This window comes from Atractosteus spatula, chromosome 2 (assembly GCF_055471065.1).
Source record: "Atractosteus spatula isolate fAtrSpa1 chromosome 2, fAtrSpa1.hap1, whole genome shotgun sequence".
NCBI classification, from domain to species: domain Eukaryota; kingdom Metazoa; phylum Chordata; class Actinopteri; order Semionotiformes; family Lepisosteidae; genus Atractosteus; species Atractosteus spatula.
This window is the reverse complement of record NC_142707.1, coordinates 61,115,506-61,133,118: the sequence shown is the minus strand read 5'-3', so window position 1 is coordinate 61,133,118 and position 17,613 is coordinate 61,115,506. Positions and strand designations below refer to the sequence as shown.

Sequence of the window (17,613 nt, the reverse complement as noted above, 5' to 3'; positions counted from 1 at the left end):
ATTTCTGCTTCTCCCATCGTCTCTTCTAGATTGCGCCGCCCATCACAGATACGCCAACTCGTACTTATTTTATAAGAACTAGCCTCTTTCAAAGCTCCTCAAATCACTGTTCGACAGATTGATTCCTATTCCACCTCAGTCTGACCTTTTAGGTTTTTTTTCTACTTTTATGCGATTCCATCTCAGCCGAACCAGCTCTTCGTCCTTCTCTCTCTACTCTAGTTTCTTCAGCTTCACCTACTGCGAAACAGACAGCTCCTCCTCCTTCATTCAGCTTTCCGATTCCGCCTTCTCCTCCTCACGCGGAACCACTGAGCTCTAGTTGATAACATTTCTCTTCAAATTTCCCAGTAGCTTTCTCAGGTTCTCGAACCTGTAGCTGCCATTAATTCCCGTCTGCTTAAACTTGAAAGATCCCTCCTTTCAGCTCCGCCTCCTGCTTCAGTCCCATTTCCCTCTACCTGTCCCCATTTCAGATTTTCACCCTCAGCACAGCTACTGCCTCAGGTTCTCAAGCTGCAGCTACAGTCCATCCTCATATTCTCGCTCCTCATTTGTGCCCCCAGATTTTCAACGGTAAAGATGTCCATCTCTCCTATTAGACAGCTCTGAATTTGATTACCGAGTAGTGGATTGTGGAGGTATTGCTATTACTCTAAAATCCTGGAATCTGACCTGCTTGAGTCACCCAAGAATTTAAAATTGGATCAAATATTTAAATCTCAGCAAGACAATGACCTGAAGTACTAGGTCAAAGACACTGTTGTGTTCTATCAAGAAGAGAGAGAATTGACTTGAATACAAAATTTATGTTGAGGCTTGATGAAATCAAGTCTGTCAAGCTTCATTTTCAGACTTGTCAGAACTGGAACAATTTCATCAGGAAGAATAGACAAAATGACACTGTGCTGGTAGTTATTATCTGATATTTCTTTAATTATCTGACAGAAGTAGCAAATACCCGGTCAGTATAGCTCTGTTATTGAGCATCTAGCCAGGGATCCAGCGGTATTGTTAAGATAATAAATTGTTTATATAATGAAAAAAATCATAATGAAGACTAATTCATAATGCGATCATAATATCGAATGGATTCACATTGAAAGAGTGATAAACAGATGATAACCATTCTTAGAGCCGCTTTTGTTACCATGAAACAAAATGTCTTTCAGACAAAACCAGCAGGAGATGCAATGTCCAAAACCAAACCAAACACTGAGGGATCCAACAAGAATGCATTAGGGAAAAGTTCACAATGAAGAACAGAACTAAAGGAGAGCTGATAGAGTGAAAGTTTAACCACGGAATTCTTTCTAAAGATAGATTGGGCTTACTAAAGAGGAGTCCATTTGGCCTTTCTAGCTTGTTAGGTACTTATTAGGTAATCAATAATCATGTAGTTATCAATCCAAGGACCTCATCCAGTTGTTACTTGAAAGAAGGCATGGAATTGGCATCAACAACATGGTTCCATACTCCCACAGCACTAAAGGTTAAGAATTTGCTCCTGTTCTCAGTTTTTAAATGCTAAATAGAGTCCAATTGTGCTTTCTGCTTTATGTTTTACTGATCATTCTGGTGAAGTCCACTGCTTTTACTTTGGCAAGGTCTTCAAGGATTCTGAATACTCCCCGTAATCTTGTCTGCTTAAGATTATGTGACAGCAATGCAGTTCAGGTGGTGGCAGCTTGGAGGGCATCTACAGTACCTTCTTATCAACATACAGGAGGAAACTGCAGTGGAAATCCTCTTTTTCTAATGCTGAATTTGAGTCTTACCGTGGTGCAGACAGCTTTGATATCTGCAAGAAGCTGATTTTAGACGATTCCCTTGGCAATCTACAATTAAATTGTAGATTTCATTTTCTGCTTATTTAAACTTTAAATTTAATGCAGCATATATATATTGTGTATATGACGAGTAAATCAATGCAAACAAGCCCATGTCTGGATCTGTCAGTTCATAAGGAATAATGGAGTATACTGTATGATCTTAATGCTATGAAGCATCCCATTACATTACATCTGTCTTCCTTGTGTTTCGTCTTTTGACAATTAAGTAATATACTGTAGCTGTATTAAGAAAAGTGACAGCTTAATGCACTCAAGATAACAGACCTTTAGAGGGAAAGCACTTTTTGTAACATTTTATGGTTAATATCTTAATGACTCAGAAATAAACACAAAGCAAGAATGTAATTGAAAGGAGCTGACTCAGTTGTTAGGTTATCAGAGGTTAATACAAACGTTTTGCCTAATTAATCAATGCTTTTAACATGAACATTTTGTAAAAGGAATGTTTTACAGATGGGGAAAATGTAGCTCCTCGCATTGGTTCCTTAGAAGTAATTTCATCAGACATTATAAAGAGCTATATTGTTTCCAAAAACAGTGATTATTTAAAACCTGGTAATCTTTCAGGGTCATATCAATGATTTCTCAGTATTAACATTGCTAGATTAAAACAAAGCTGGCAAACTGAAAAGCTCCATTCACAACAGTCACTTTCCAAATGCTATTTTTCATTGTTTGATTTGGACTAAGTATCCTCTGGGCAAGGTTTTGGCAACTTTTATTATACTTGGTTCAAATAAGATCAGAATTCTCCATTAAACTGATAGTGTAAAATGGTTCCAGGGGAGTAAAATATTGCTTCAGAACATTTTAATATATGTGATGACTCCTAGCACCCACACTATAAGAACTGGAAATTACAGTATATGTAATAGAAAACTGTTTGTGATATTATGTTCACAAATAGAGCAAAACAGAGAAAAAATCACAAAAACTCTAAAAAACAATTTTATAAACCAAGATAATTTGATATTTTCTTTTTTCATTCATGCCATTTGTCAATGATTCTTTTGCACATGTAATGCTATCAAAGTCAATCTAACACTTTCTTTGGGTTTTGATTGTTCAAATCACAAAGCAGCACTAAACCTGTGATAACTCCATTTTAACAAAATATTGCTTGAATTGTTCTCACACAATTATAGGGTTTTATATAAAAGGTATGCAGAGTGAAACATTTTACCATGAAAACATTAAGCTTAAAAAAATCTGTGAATATTTATGGTTGAATAGTGGTACACATCACAGTGATCACATCCCTGCACATGGAACCAAAAGTCCCTTCACTTCTACGTTAAATTCCTACCCCCTCCTATAGAAAGTTGTCTATTTATCTGTGAAATGGCTTACAGTCTTTGTATAAAAGATGAGAGCATGAAAGAAAAAAAGGCAAAAGAAAGAGAATGGTAAGATTTTACCCAGTGTAGGCATCCTCTCACGAGGCACCAATAAATGTAAGGGTTTGTGCATTTACTGGGGCAATTATTAATTGTAACAGTAAGTCACAAAATGATTCTTTGATGGCTATTAGAATCAACCTTGCAGGATACCTCAAACAACGCACACACGGATACTAATACACAAGAATACATTTTTTAATGCATAAAATGTGCATATAAAAACAGATCTTATCGTGAGGGTTAGCAGAATACAAAAGGTATAGATTCAATCACGAAGAGTTACAAACCAAGAGGGACATACATTTAGTATACCATTCATTTAGACCGTTTCATAAATGAACTTGGATTACAACTTCTACACTAGATACTCAAAAGGAAGTACATCACTCATAGGAATTAAATTGATATCAACTGGGGTTGAGGTAACAATTGAATTCTCGAGCTGTAATGCAGAATGTTGAATACTCATCCAATCTGTGTGGATTCAGATCTCCCGCTGACACAAAGAAACAGTGGCAGGCTTGTTGCTGTGTCCAATCGGCGCTCTCTGGCTTGGTGCCAGGCAGTGCTGTTGCGGCTTGCGACGTGGTGGAAGGAGGAAGAGATTTCTGTTGCAATGCTCTAGCAGTGGGCTCTCTGAAGACTGGCTAGTTAGTTCTGGCTTACTAGCAAAGTTGTGCACAGGAGAAAAATGACTGCGGGTCCCAGCAGGTCACACTCTAGACAGGAAGAAGACCGGTTCGTTCCTGATATAGCGCTAGTTCTGAATACTGATTCCAGCTGTCCACAGTTCCGACCGTAGTTCACTTGTTGATCAGGTGAGCTTTGCGGTGGGCTCACGAGGCTTGCTGCTGAGCTAACCTTGGGTGGATCCTTTAATTATGCGCTGGCGACCTCCATTCTCGACTCTTAGAACAAAGGAAAGTCCTGCACTTGGACACACTGGCAGTTACGTGGTGGTCCGAGCTGAGTCTGAGAATGTCCAGGAGGCGCTGAGTCGAGAATGTCCAGGAGGCATGCACGGTGGTGCTTGGTTATGCGCTGGCGACCTCTGTTCTCGACTCTTAGAACAAAGGAAAGTCCTGAACTTGGACACACTGGTCGTTACCTGGTGGTCCGAGCTGAGTCTGAGGATGTCCAGGAGGCACGCGGAGGAAGCCCTGTGCTGCCTGTTTTACCTGGAGGAACTATGGTCGTTCGTTGGTTGAAAGGTTCGTGGGCATCCGAGATCCACGTGGGGTTAACCTGCCCTACTAGTTCCTGATTGGCTGATCTAGGTGGAGGATGAGTAACCATGCACTCTGACCTTGGGGTTGTAAACAACTTGGGATGAGACTCTCCTAGACAGTAAGACGCCAGAGATGACCATTTATTAGGGTTGCTGGAGAATCTCAGCACTGGGAGTTGTTCCTTATCAGGACACTCTATCAGCTAGAAAAACACCTTAATTGTGAACCAAATGGAATTGCCTCTCTGTATCAAGCACCACTGAGATGAAGGAGAGAGGGACTGACAAGGGAGCAGCAAACTTAATTCCTGTATTTTAATAAGCCTTGTCGCTACACCAGTATTCCAGAATACTTATGTCATAAAATTGTTTGAGCCAGCATTACAGTTTCACAATTCTGCATATACCTAAACACAATGCAGCTTTCACAATATCGATTCAATTACAAATTGTGCCATTGTTTTGTACAGTTGTCATGCTTAAATGGTAAACAAACATTTTTTATGTATATCTAAAAACAAAATTACTGCAATACTACTACTACTAATAATAATAATAGTCCAACACTATTATCTAGTTTTTAACACTATTATCACTATTATCTAGTACAGTTCCAATTTGAATACCTGTGGTCGAATAGTGAGTCAGACTCTAACATTTCTATCCTGAGTACCACATAAAATAATATATGCTTATTATAATGTTATATAATATTTTTTATGGTGATTGGGGAAGAAACGTCACCTTACAAATATTTTGTTTTTGTTCTGCTTTTGAGGGGTGACAGTAGTGCAGTGGCATCACAGCACTGAAGCCCTGGGTTCTGTTTGTGGGGTGCTGTGTTCTTGGGGTTTTTTGCCAGCTGCTTTGGTTTCCTCCCATAGTCCAAAGACATATTTGTAAGTACATAGGCTTCTGGAAAAACTGTCCCTGGTGTGAGTGTGAGTGGACGTTTCTGTGTCTGTGTGTCTGCCTGCAGTGGACTGGCGTCCCTTCCAGGCTGTATCTTTCCTTGCGCCAGTTGATTGCCATGACCCCGAACTGAATAAAACGGTTAGAAATGGATGGGTGCTAAATATATAGTTTAAGGGTTTGTTCAGTAGCAAAGAGAATATTCATACATTATAATAATGTCCTGTCATCTGGTTATGCAATTCAGCTGTGCAGCAAATGAGTGAGGAGCGGTGTAACATGTACAACCTCCAAAACAGGTCAACAGTGCATTTAAAACTAATCTGCTGCATTTCAGGAATCTGCCACACGGTATTAAGCAAAATGCCACAAAATCACACAATACCCTCAACATGATGACTGGAGTGCTCAAGGTCGGGGATTTTACTGTTCAGAATCTAGAGACGCAACAAATGGCATCAGTCACTGCTTGTGTTTTCTTTTTTTAAGGCCACATTCTGGGAGCTGCCTGCTGGTGTATCATCTGTCATCGAAGCAATGAAACCTGCAGCCCGGCCGTCTGTTGGCGCTCAGTCATTCTGTCAGCATTGCCTGCTGCAGCTGCATGCAAGCAAGACGTTCCTGCCCGCTCGGCGCTCCGCAGGGCTCAAAGAATCATGCAGCACCAAGGCATGAGACGAATTCTAATTAACCCCCTGAAGAGGGAACCGAACGAAAGCTAGAGGATGTTTGTTTTTATGTGGAAGCTTTTTTTTCTATTCAAGAGAAATTGCACAGCTATGAATTAATATTGGTTAACAATGATAACCTAGAATTTCAAGTGTTTACTCTTTGTACCTAAAGAATGACTGAAAATGGTTCCAGTTCAATTGTAACCTGAAAAACTGTTTTTTTGTTTACAAGTGACCTTATTCAAAATAGGTAGAATGTAAGGAACTGGTTTTGTTATTTCTTAAAAGCTCACAGATACTATTTTAACTATTTTTACACATAAAATGTGTAAGTTCTCTGGTGAATTAAACATTATGTTCAGTATTAGCATGACATTATATGGAACGCTAATGAGTACCTGGGTTGAAATGTACTGTAGATTTACCAATCAGTGAAAAATTAGATATGAGTCATACTGTACAGTATGTCTTTCTTCTCTGTTTGCATTTTTAAATATACTTACATGCATTATACCCTTTAGGTTATGGTGTATCTAGATAACATGCTGCATTAACTATTTCACAAATACAGTACTTTGTTAAAGGCACACAACTCATTGTTTAGTGTGGACCCAAGTCCCTAAGTATTTTTATAAGGTCTGGCCCCAAGCTTCTCTCTCCCTGTCTGTGTGTCTCATGGAGAGTAAGCTGGGGTTTGCGAAAAGACAAATTCCTAATGCAAGACATTGTATATGGCTAAAAAAGTTATCTTAATTATTATATACACTATATATCTTTATTATATTAATATAGTCCTTCAACTACTTAATGAGGGCTGCATTAAAAAGGCAGCTGCTTGGGGCTCCTGCTAGTTAAGTGCATCCAAGATGTTCAAATGAATGGGAAATGTTCTTTTTTTATGTCCCACCTTAATAAGGACCAAGACAGCAAGAAAGTGAAGCAGCTATTCTGTTGTTTGTTTTACTGCAGACCATTGAAATAACAATATGTTCCTTGGAACACACAATGCAGTACACTGTGTTTCTTGTCAGGAGACAAAAGTTTGAAGGTGTCTGATGAATCTGCTAAAAGTCATTACTGCTTCAATATGAATCCTTGGGCAGTATTACAGGTACTGTATGGTATTTCTGAAACAGTTGTTTGATCACAAACATTATAAACATTGTGTACAATAATTACGTATTTGTGTAACATTCACAGATCTATCTAGGTAAAAAACCTATTTCCCAGAGTTCAATTTTGTTTAATTTTAAACTTTTTACATTCAAACACAGACCTTTAAGCACTGTTGAAGATTAAAGCTTTCAGGTTCCAGTAATTTCTTGACAAAAAAACATTTTTTTTTATCAAGCTACAGTATATACTGTAGCTTTGAGCTTTGAAGGAAGATGAGTAGTTGCTGTAAACTCACATTTGGAAAATAATTACAAAAATATTTTGAGAGTTAAAGATAGTTTTTATAAAGTTACAGACAGAGACTTAAGTACCCTTGTGATGCAGACATTTTGTCAAGTCTGCAGTGCAAACAACTCTGCTCCGGAAAGACTTTATTTACCAAAGTTAAAGGTGGTTACATCCAGTTAAACTGATACCGGGTCATCCTTGTAGCCTCAACGTAAACTGCATAATAGTTTTCAGCAATGAATCATGATGCTGGACAGGTTGATATATTTCAGCTGGGATCAATGACAGTAGTGGGCAGTTTGAAAATTAACAGCTTAGATTAATGATTACTTTCATGGACTTCGGCTCTATTTTTTTTTTCTTCAGAGTAAACAATTCCTTGCCAGATGGACTGCCATTAAGTGCAGAAGTGAAACAGATTCAGCACTTCAGTGCTTGAAAAATAAAGGAAAATATCTAAAAGCAGGATACAGCTAGGACTTAGCCTTCATAACAATAAGGAACTAAATGAATTTTCAGTGAGATGTTAGGGTCACGGAAGCACAACCATATTATTGAGACACCGGACACTGGGAAATGGCAGGTGAGTGCAGCTGATGTGAACAGTAGGGCTAATGAGAACGATGGGAGCTGCTGTATTCACATGGACAGCGACAGGTTCAGTGACACTGACAGTAAAAGATAAGGAACATTATTCATAGCTTTTTGGTGGGCAGAGCTGAGTAACTACATTCTCAAGCTTACATTTTACGGTATGCTAAAAATATATAATTTTTACAGATTAAAAAAAAACAAAACAAAATTATTGCTCTTTCATTGTTTTGTGTACAATTTATTTTTCATAAACTATTTACCTCCCTTTACCTTAACTCAAAATTATCAACTGACAATTCTGTTTCATTTTCCTCTAAAAATAATAAATTAGCCCAATGTGCATAATGGCAATAATATGTGTCATTTATAAATTTACTTCAGGTGAGAACAAGTCAGTGTATAGGTGTAATAAGCAAGGATCAAGGAACAACTTGGTTCACTTTACTCACATATGCTTTAGATTATAATCATACAGTATGTTTGTGTGGGCAGTGCATAAAAGTGTATAGGAATTTTTGTCATGAGTATTGGGTTTTACTCTAGGATTTCAAAAAACATCCTTTTGAAAAGAAACAAGATGGCTTTCATTTATTGGTGGGATTACCTTATCTTTTTGATTTTATTCCTTACTTCAATATGTAAAATAATTCTACATTGTGTTTTAAAAAAATTTAATTACTTTTTACGTGCCACATCCCGATATCACTTCTGCAAACATCTCAGAACCTAGCATTTTCAGAACTCCATAGAAACTGGCAGCCCCTTTCTGTGATAAAATATATTTTAAATAATGCATAACCCTTTGTTTGAGGTGTAACCTTGAGAGGTAAGATTTTGTTCAATTCTGCTGTTGAATCTTCTGCTATATCATGTGTGTTTATATTACAGCTTGCTGGTTACGAAGCTTCTCTCCCACTCACTGAAAAATCAAACCCTATCACGAAAGAGATTGACAAAGCTGACCCATTGCAGATAGTTCACCTGCTAAAGCTGTGTGATGCAGAAATATTTCAAGAGGAAGGGGAGACAGTCATAAATTACCAGGTAGGATGTGTACAGCAGGTGGCAATCTTTCCTTTAGAGCAGCTGTTTTCAATTCAGGTTAATGAGTGTCTGCTGGGTTTTGTTCCAACTGGGCCCTTAATTACCAGTTCTAATTGTTGCCTATAGCTGATCTACTTACTTTTTGCATTCAGTCTTTGATTAAAAAAATTATATAAAGTGCATTATTTTCATCATCTAACACACAAGACTACGCAGTCAGTCATCAACTTACTAAATTAGAATTTGCTCCCTTATTTCAGACTAAACAGCTCTTAGTATCAATCAATTCTGATCAATTTTGTCAAACTTTTGTATATCTTCTAATGTGAAACACAGGGGGGAAATTCAAGTTAGACTTAAGAACATATAAGAGAATAAAAATGAAAAAAGCCCATTTAAGAGAGTTTCTATCAGGTGATACATCTGAAGGTCTTGTTCAGTTGTTTTTGTATGAAGCTAAGATTTGATATTCAACAACATGGCTGAGTACGTTGATATAGACCACCACAAGCGTTTATGTAAGGAGATAGATCTTGTTTTCAATCAGAAAAGCACTTCCCCATAGTTTCCACTGGTGTCTCCTGGTTCTTGTTTCTAACTCTTAAAGATAATAGTGAAGATGACTTTGTAAATAATTTTGAATGAGGTAAACTTCTCTGTTCAAAAATAAAAAGATTCTTTAGGTGTCTATTCTTTAGTCATAGGATGTTCCTTTTAGCCTTCAAATACTGTATGTCCAGTTTCTCTTATTTGGGCTGATTACAGAGCAGCAATGTCTTTTTGTAATGTTGTGACTAAAAATGAATGTTCTGATGAGGTTTTAATTCTGTATTATACAGTTTCAGCATAAAATATTTTAATTTAACTTCTATGGTTTTAACTATATACTTTATATGTTTTGCTTGCCTTTTCTATTGCTTCCCTAAATTATCATGATAAGGAAAATATTTGTTGTACCATAAATCTTTTTGAAAGGTACTGTAGCTTCTTTAAGCTCAAAGTGTTTTCTATCCTATATTTAAAACTTATAATTTTGCTACTAATACTCTGCTTTTATACTACAGATCCAGCCATTCAGAATGCACAGGGGATACTGCAGTAGCTTGCAGTTCAGTGTCTGCGGCTATGGCAGAATTTTAGAAATACTAAGTTGTGGGACTGTAGTACTTTGTAAAACCGCCAGGTGGAGTACTGAAAGCATTTGGGCTGTTCCCAGAAAACACCTAATTTTGAATCCCGGTCAATGCTGAGGGACAATCTAATATTAAACTGTGTATAACAACATGTTAAATGTTAAACTAATTAAAAAGTAGGTATGTTTTATAAAAGCAAGATTGCTGAGCTGGATATATAAAAAAGAGTTTATTATTATACTGTAGCTTGTGAACGTGATGTGATGTGCCTCTTTCGGGTTTAATTCCACATAGTAAATTTTCACAACGGAAAATAAAAAACAGTAGTATAACACAATACATACATAATGTACACACAATAGATGGTAGTGGTAGCTAAATATTTTATGCATCAGTCTTTAACTTGGTGACTTACAGTGGGTTATGGTTTTAACGTGCTTGTTCTAACATTATAAAGTTTATATACTGTACATCATAAAAGTTATAATGTTTTATCCTTTTCTTAATACCACTTGATAGCAATATTAATATGGAATCATGTAACTAAGCAGCTAAAATATCATAAGTGGATGTTTTGGAAACGTTTTGACATTCATTTTATTTATACTTTCATTGTCCTTATAGTGGTAATGGAAAATGGAAAGCTCATGGACGGTAATGTAGCGTGCTGCACCCAGGCAGCTCAAAGCCCGATCAAAGCATTACTTTTGGTTTGTTTCTTACATAGCCGAATATATAAAAATAGTCCACTATTATAACATGTTGTGAACGCGATGCACCTTTTTCAGGTTTACATCCGAATTGAGAACATTTCTTTTGTCTAAATCCAAATTTCAGCAGACATTAGGCCTACCCACCAAACCCATTCCACTATGGGGGTCACTTGGAAACATAGCTGAAATGAACAACTTACATTTTTTTTAAAGTAATCATGGATGAACGAGTCAAAGAAAAAATAAAACATGTTTACAAAGAAAGTGGACTACGGTAATACTACCAACTATATAAATATGTTATATTTAGATCCTTAAATTAATATTGTTATCAATTTCTTTATTTATGCGATTCCATATTATATTCCCTATTAAGCGGATTCTAAAAAATACAATTTTTTCCTTAAAAATAACAACAGCAAGTATTCATAGAAAAGGTTAAAACATTATAGCTTTTTACAAAGTATTTAAACTTAATATTGTCAAAATAGACAGTAAGTGACTGAGTTAAAGTGAAGTGAAGTGGAATACTGTTGTGTACTTTTTATTTAAGCTACCACTACTGGCCATATAAAGTATGTTATATATTTATATTCATAAATTAATGTTTGTTTATGACAATATGACATTCAGAGATGTTATACTCCTGTTATTTTTATGCTCAGTTACCAAAATGTCCCTTTAGTTGTAAAATTCCATATTCATATTCCATATTAAGCGGATTTAAACATGCACAGTAGAGAGATTAAATGAAGCAATAATTTCACTTACAACTAATGCACCACGAGTGCCACCTGTCGATCATCTTTGGCCACTGAATCACGTACCACGGTCGCCTGTAGCTCAAAACCCCTGGTATGGGATTTTAACCACGCATTTGAATGACTACATCTATAGGTGCTGAATTTTGCATTTTTCCATCTTTTTGAATTTATTTTGCTCCAGCAGTGTTTACTAATCCTTCAATTTTGTTATCATTTTTAACTTGACTAGCTAAGAAAATCCAAATATGCCATATCTTATGCACTGTCTGAATCTATTATTGTTGCCATTTGTTCAAACATGTTTAATAAGACATGTTCTAAATGTTTAGGTCTAATCATCAGCTTTATACTCTCACATGTAAAAAAGTTGTTTTTAACTGTTTTGTAATTACCTGCTTGGATTTTGTTTCTTTTTTTGGATAGGTGCTACTTTTTCAATTTTCCAGTGACTGGGTATTACTTCTGTCCAGAGTCACTGGTGAAACAGTTCTGTTGTTGGTCTGTGAATAACATCCATCATTTTTATACAATTGGAAAAAATCCATTCAGCCCTGCAGATTAGTTTTTAAGAGCTCCTAATATTTCAAGTACATCTTCTATGTTGATAAAACTTTTCCCCTCTTTGGCTTGAAATATGTTATTACCTCCTTGGTCTACTCCTGTGTGAAGTATGTATTTAGTTAGCAGATTCTGTATGTTTGTTTCTGCAGATAACAATTAACACATCTGATATAATATATAGTGTGCAAAACAGTAATTAAGCATGACAAGCCAGAGAAGGCTGAGGCAAAAAGGCTTGAGATGCTCACCTAAGACTGTAACAACTGAAAAGCATACAGTATATACTGTATGTTTCAGAGAAGAACAATAATAACAGATAATACAAAATAAATGAAACATAAATAGTTTGGTATGAAAGTTATTTTAAAAAAATGCTAAAAGTACTGTATGAATATGTATGAATAGATCTTTAATCATGGTATATTTGGTGTGTTTCAAAATCATGCCTCTACTATACATACTGACATTGTGTTTATTAAATCCAAAATACTCTTAATCTGTTTCCTTAAAGTGTAAAACAAAAGCTACATATTTATTTATTTTACCCAACATTTAGTTTAAGACAGGTGACAATATTAATTGAATGAAAATATCTTTGTGTGCTGTTTTAATACACATTATAGTCTGAATTCACCTGTTGTTTTCATGGTTCATTTTCACGTCGTAACTGTTTCTTGAATGTGTGTTAACAGAGACTCTACAGTGAATCTGTACTCCAGACGTTAATTGATGTTGCCAAGAAGGTGGAAGATATTTTGAAGGTGTCAGTAATTCCTTTTTATTTTTTTGATCACATGGTAAATAACACTGTTAACCAAATCACTGCTGATTTTCATTTGTAGAAATGAACAGTACAAGGAAAGTACTGTAAAAGCTTAATCATGATTGAAGGAGCCCCATGGGTTTGCTGGACTAGTGACTAGTAAAGAAGACGTTGTTGATTTGTAACAGGTTGATATACACAATGTTGAGCAAAAGTGCATTTTTTCTCAAAGCATTTCTGTTGAAATATACAAAGTTAGTAAAACTGAAATGTCGATTAAATGCAATCCTAACACATTTCTTGGAAATTTCTAATAGTACACAAATTAGGTCAAATGAGAAACACCCAATTCATGAGAGTATGGTTAAGAAAAATTAAATCTGTAGATCCTCTTCTGTCAACGTCAGAAGGAAAGCTGCAGTGAAGACAAAAGGTTGGAGAATGGACCAGTTTAAAGGCAGTACTACAGTTTTTGAGTGGATGGCATAAAGCATCAAGCAATTAAAGCAGTTAATACACAGAATGTAAGTCTTCTTCAGGAAAGCTAGAAGTGATTGGCAAAGTATTTAGCTTTTATACAGTATGGGTGCATTTTAAATGGTAAAAAATATGCAATCATCAAATTTTATTTGTTTTCTTTTTCTTATTATCAGTATTTGCTGAAATTGAACTAATTTTACTCATAAAAGTGTTCAGTTTGAGCATTGAGAAGTTTTGATGAAAAATATACGCTTAAACACTTGCAAAAATGTTTTGAATTCAACAAAATGTGATATCATGCTATGGAGGTGGAAATCTGGGCATGCCACATTATTTCCTATAACTCAAATTGCTGCACTTTTTGCAGAATTGTAGACCACTGAAAATCACTCAGTGGCTCTTAAGGACATTTCACAATTGTCTACAGAATATGCGTCTGCAATACAAAACATAGAAAATAGTAGCATTTTTATTGTTTATTTTATCTGTGGGTCAAATATAATTGTTTTTCATATGGATGTGCCTATGATAAAGAATGATAAGAAAATATGGATTATACTTGAATTTAGAATACATTAAATGTCATTTCTGTTATAAATTAGTGTATAATGTATGCATTCTAATGACAGATTTATGTTCTCAGGATCCAGAACACAGCCTGGTTGTCTTAAGTGGTTGTGGAACATCTGGAAGACTTGCATATTTACTTGTGGTAAAGGGTTTCTTTTGTTTATTTCATTGATATGATTTTTAGCTTTGCAAATTACTGTAGTTAAAAAAAAATATAAAGTAAATAAAGTGAACATTTTGTATTTCTCTTCTAATTACGTATTAAATGTACTATATTTGATCTAATTATGTATTGTATTACGGAGTGTTTTTTTCTTGTCATATTCTGCACAATTCAGACCTCATTCAACAGGTTGTTAAAAGGGTTGCAGAAGAAGCACAACTATGACTACATCATTGCTGGGGGAGACAAGTAAGTGTACTGTAGCTCAAAGCCATACAGTATATTGAGAAATGTAATGAAGTGCTTGTGCACATCTTTGTTATATTACCTCTGAGGTCTATTGCAACCTGATTCACTTACTATACTCAAACTCAAATTCATCTTCTTTGTACTTTTGTTTTCCTTGAAAGACTGCAATTACTGCTTTGTTAAATGTGTTTTTTTCCTGTTCGTAAATATTTTTCACATATACTTTTAGTTAGGTATACTGTATGTGACTTTTGTGACCATCCCTGAATTCACTACCAAGTGATTATATTGCAAGAAGCAAGTATCTGATGTATTTTTAACCTTTTTTTCATATTAAACTTCTTGTCATTTTATAGCTGCATTTTGTTTTATTCAGGTATCTTATTTTATTTTAGAGCCCTTTTGACCTCTCAGGAAGCTCCTGAAGACAACCCTTATCTGGGAGCTGAGGAACTAGAAAAGGTGAGTCTGATCAGTGTTTAAAATGGCGGAATCAAGTAAATATCTTTTAAGTATTTAAATCCCATTATTTGGCTTGTTGAATTGTGGTATTTGTTCTTCTGTATGATATCATATGTGATTAAGTGTTTAGGTTTTTCTGAACTACATTTCCCAGGAACCAATGGAGGAAAAACCTGTCATTCTCTGTCACTGGACCAGGTCTCCACCTTCTTTAGTTTCAAAGGGAATGGTTCTTGAATATTTGAACTGTAAACAGTCCTTGTGGCAGTGAAGAAACCACAGACATCATTTATATCTGCAAAATGTGTTTTGTCTTGCCTTTCCCCTACTTGCTGTTCTTGTCCAAGGTTCTCTGCTGGACATGTGCCTTTGCTTATTGGTTGCCCAGCTTCTTCAGCTTGGAGTTTGGATTTCCCTGAAATTACCATAAAGCCTTGCACTGATTACTGATAAACTGTTTTTTTTTCCATCAAACAAATCTTGGTGTTTCCATGTAAAACAAAGTAACTCTTTGCAGGCATTAGTGATATTCATTTTCAGGTCTTCCCAGGTTTTATGAACATTTGAGAAACGCTTGACAGCTTTTCCCTAATGAATTCTTGAAAAACTTTATCTTTTGATTGGATCCTTCAGACCTACAACATTGATTTTCACTGGATATTTACAGTGGTGTGAAAAAGTGTTTGCCCCCTTCCTGATTTCTTATTTTTTTGCATGTTTGTCACACTGAAATGTTTCAGATCATCAAACAAATTGAAATATTAGACAAAGATAACACAACTAAACACAAAATGCAATTTTTAAATGAAGGTTTTTATTATTAAGGGAAAAAAAAATCCAAACCTACATGGCCCTGTGTGAAAAAGTGATTGCCCCCTAAACCTAATAACTGGTTGGGCCACCCTTAGCAGCAACAACTGCAATCAAGCGTTTGCGATAACTGGCAATGAGTCTTTTACAGCACTGTGGAGGAATTTTGGCCCACTCATCTTTGCAGAATTGTTGTAATTCAGCCACATTGGAGGGTTTTCGAGCCTTAACCGCTTTTTTAAGGTCATGCCACAACATCTCAATCCAATTCAGGTCAGGACTTTGACTAGGCCACTCCAAAGTCTTCATTTTGTTTTTCTTAAGCCATTCAGAGGTGGACTTGCTGGTGTGTTTTGGATCATTGTCCTGCTGCAGAACCCAAGTGCGCTTCAGCTTGAGGTCACGAACAGATGGCCGGACATTCTCCTTCAGGATTTTTTGGTAGACAGCAGAATTCATGGTTCCATTTACCACAGCAAGTCTTCCAGGTCCTGAAGCAGCAAAACAGCCCCAGACCATCACACTACCACCACCATATTTTACTGTTGGTATGATGTTCCTTTTCTGAAATGCTGTGTTACTTTTACGCCAGACACTAATAGGACACACACCTTCCAAAAAGTTCAACTTTTGTCTCGTCAGTCCACAGAGTATTTTCCCAACAGTCTTGGGGATCATCAAGATGTTTTCTGGCAAAACTGAGACGAGCCTTTATGTTCTTTTTGCTCAGCAGTGGTTTTCGTCTTGGAACTCTGCCATGCAGGCCATGGTCGGCCTGCCACTCCTGGGAAGGTTCACCACTGTTCCATGTTTTCGCCATTTGTGGATAATGGCTCTCACTGTGGTTCGCTGGAGTCCCAAAGCTTTAGAAATGGCTTTATAACCTTTTCCAGACTGATAAATCTCAATTACTCTGTTTCTCATTTGTTCCTGAATTTGTTTGGATCACAGCATGATGTCTAGCTTATGAGGATCTTTTGGTCTACTTCACTTTGTCAGGCAGGTCCTATTTAAGTGATTTCTTGATTGAGAACAGGTGTGGCAGTAATCAGGCCTGGGTGTGGCTAGAGAAATTGAACTCAGCTTTCCAAAGATGTGATAAACCACAGTTGATTTATGTTTTAACAGGGGGAGCAATCACTTTTTCACACAGGGCCATGTAGGTTTGGATTTTTTTTTTCCCTTAATAATAAAAACCTTCATTTAAAAACTGCATTTTGTGTTTACTTGTGTTATCTTTGTCTAATATTTCAATTTGTTTGATGATCTGAAACATTTCAGTATGACAAACATGCAAAAAAATAAGAAATCAGGAAGGGGGCAAACACTTTTTCACACCACTGTATTCTTCTGCTGGCAATGTTAGGGAGCTTGCTTGACATACTGTACACAATAAGGACAGGTAACAATATCAACAAAAAAATAAATAATATGCATCATGTTCAGCAGTCATGAACTCCTGCCATCACACTTCTTTTATGCACATTTGTATGATTCCAGGCTATGATTTTGACTGGAGATGCTACCAGCTTGTTTTGTGTCTGTTCCTCTTGCAAAACAATTTGCTAGTGATAATAATCCTTTACTTTTACTTTTGTTAATGAGAAAAAAATATAAAATTGATATTTTAATATTTACTCCTCCCATACTAATGATTCCATTCCACAGATGGGTATCTCTTCCAAATTTGGCACTGATGTTTCAAGGTAAAATAAATCTGTCCTCCTTTCGGACTCCATAAAGCATTTTGTCAACCTTGACATTGAAACATACCCAAGTTTCATCATCTGAATGTAGAGTAGGGTTCAGAAAGTACATAGATATGTTGGTTCCCTTCTA

General features: G+C 36.1%; 1 protein-coding gene across 1 annotated transcript in view; it reads left to right on the top strand.

Annotated features, from left to right (window-relative positions):
• Nucleotides 1-7,839: 7,839 nt before the first annotated feature.
• Nucleotides 7,840-17,613, top strand: part of gckr (glucokinase (hexokinase 4) regulator) — a 30,957-nt gene continuing 21,183 nt past the window's right edge. The window contains exons 1-6 of the mRNA XM_088906023.1: nucleotides 7,840-8,051; nucleotides 8,951-9,106; nucleotides 12,970-13,038; nucleotides 14,164-14,232; nucleotides 14,429-14,502; nucleotides 14,898-14,964. Coding sequence (XP_088762149.1) covers nucleotides 7,992-8,051; nucleotides 8,951-9,106; nucleotides 12,970-13,038; nucleotides 14,164-14,232; nucleotides 14,429-14,502; nucleotides 14,898-14,964 — 495 coding nt within the window. The 5' untranslated portion in view covers nucleotides 7,840-7,991. The remainder of the gene's footprint in view (nucleotides 8,052-8,950; nucleotides 9,107-12,969; nucleotides 13,039-14,163; nucleotides 14,233-14,428; nucleotides 14,503-14,897; nucleotides 14,965-17,613) is intronic.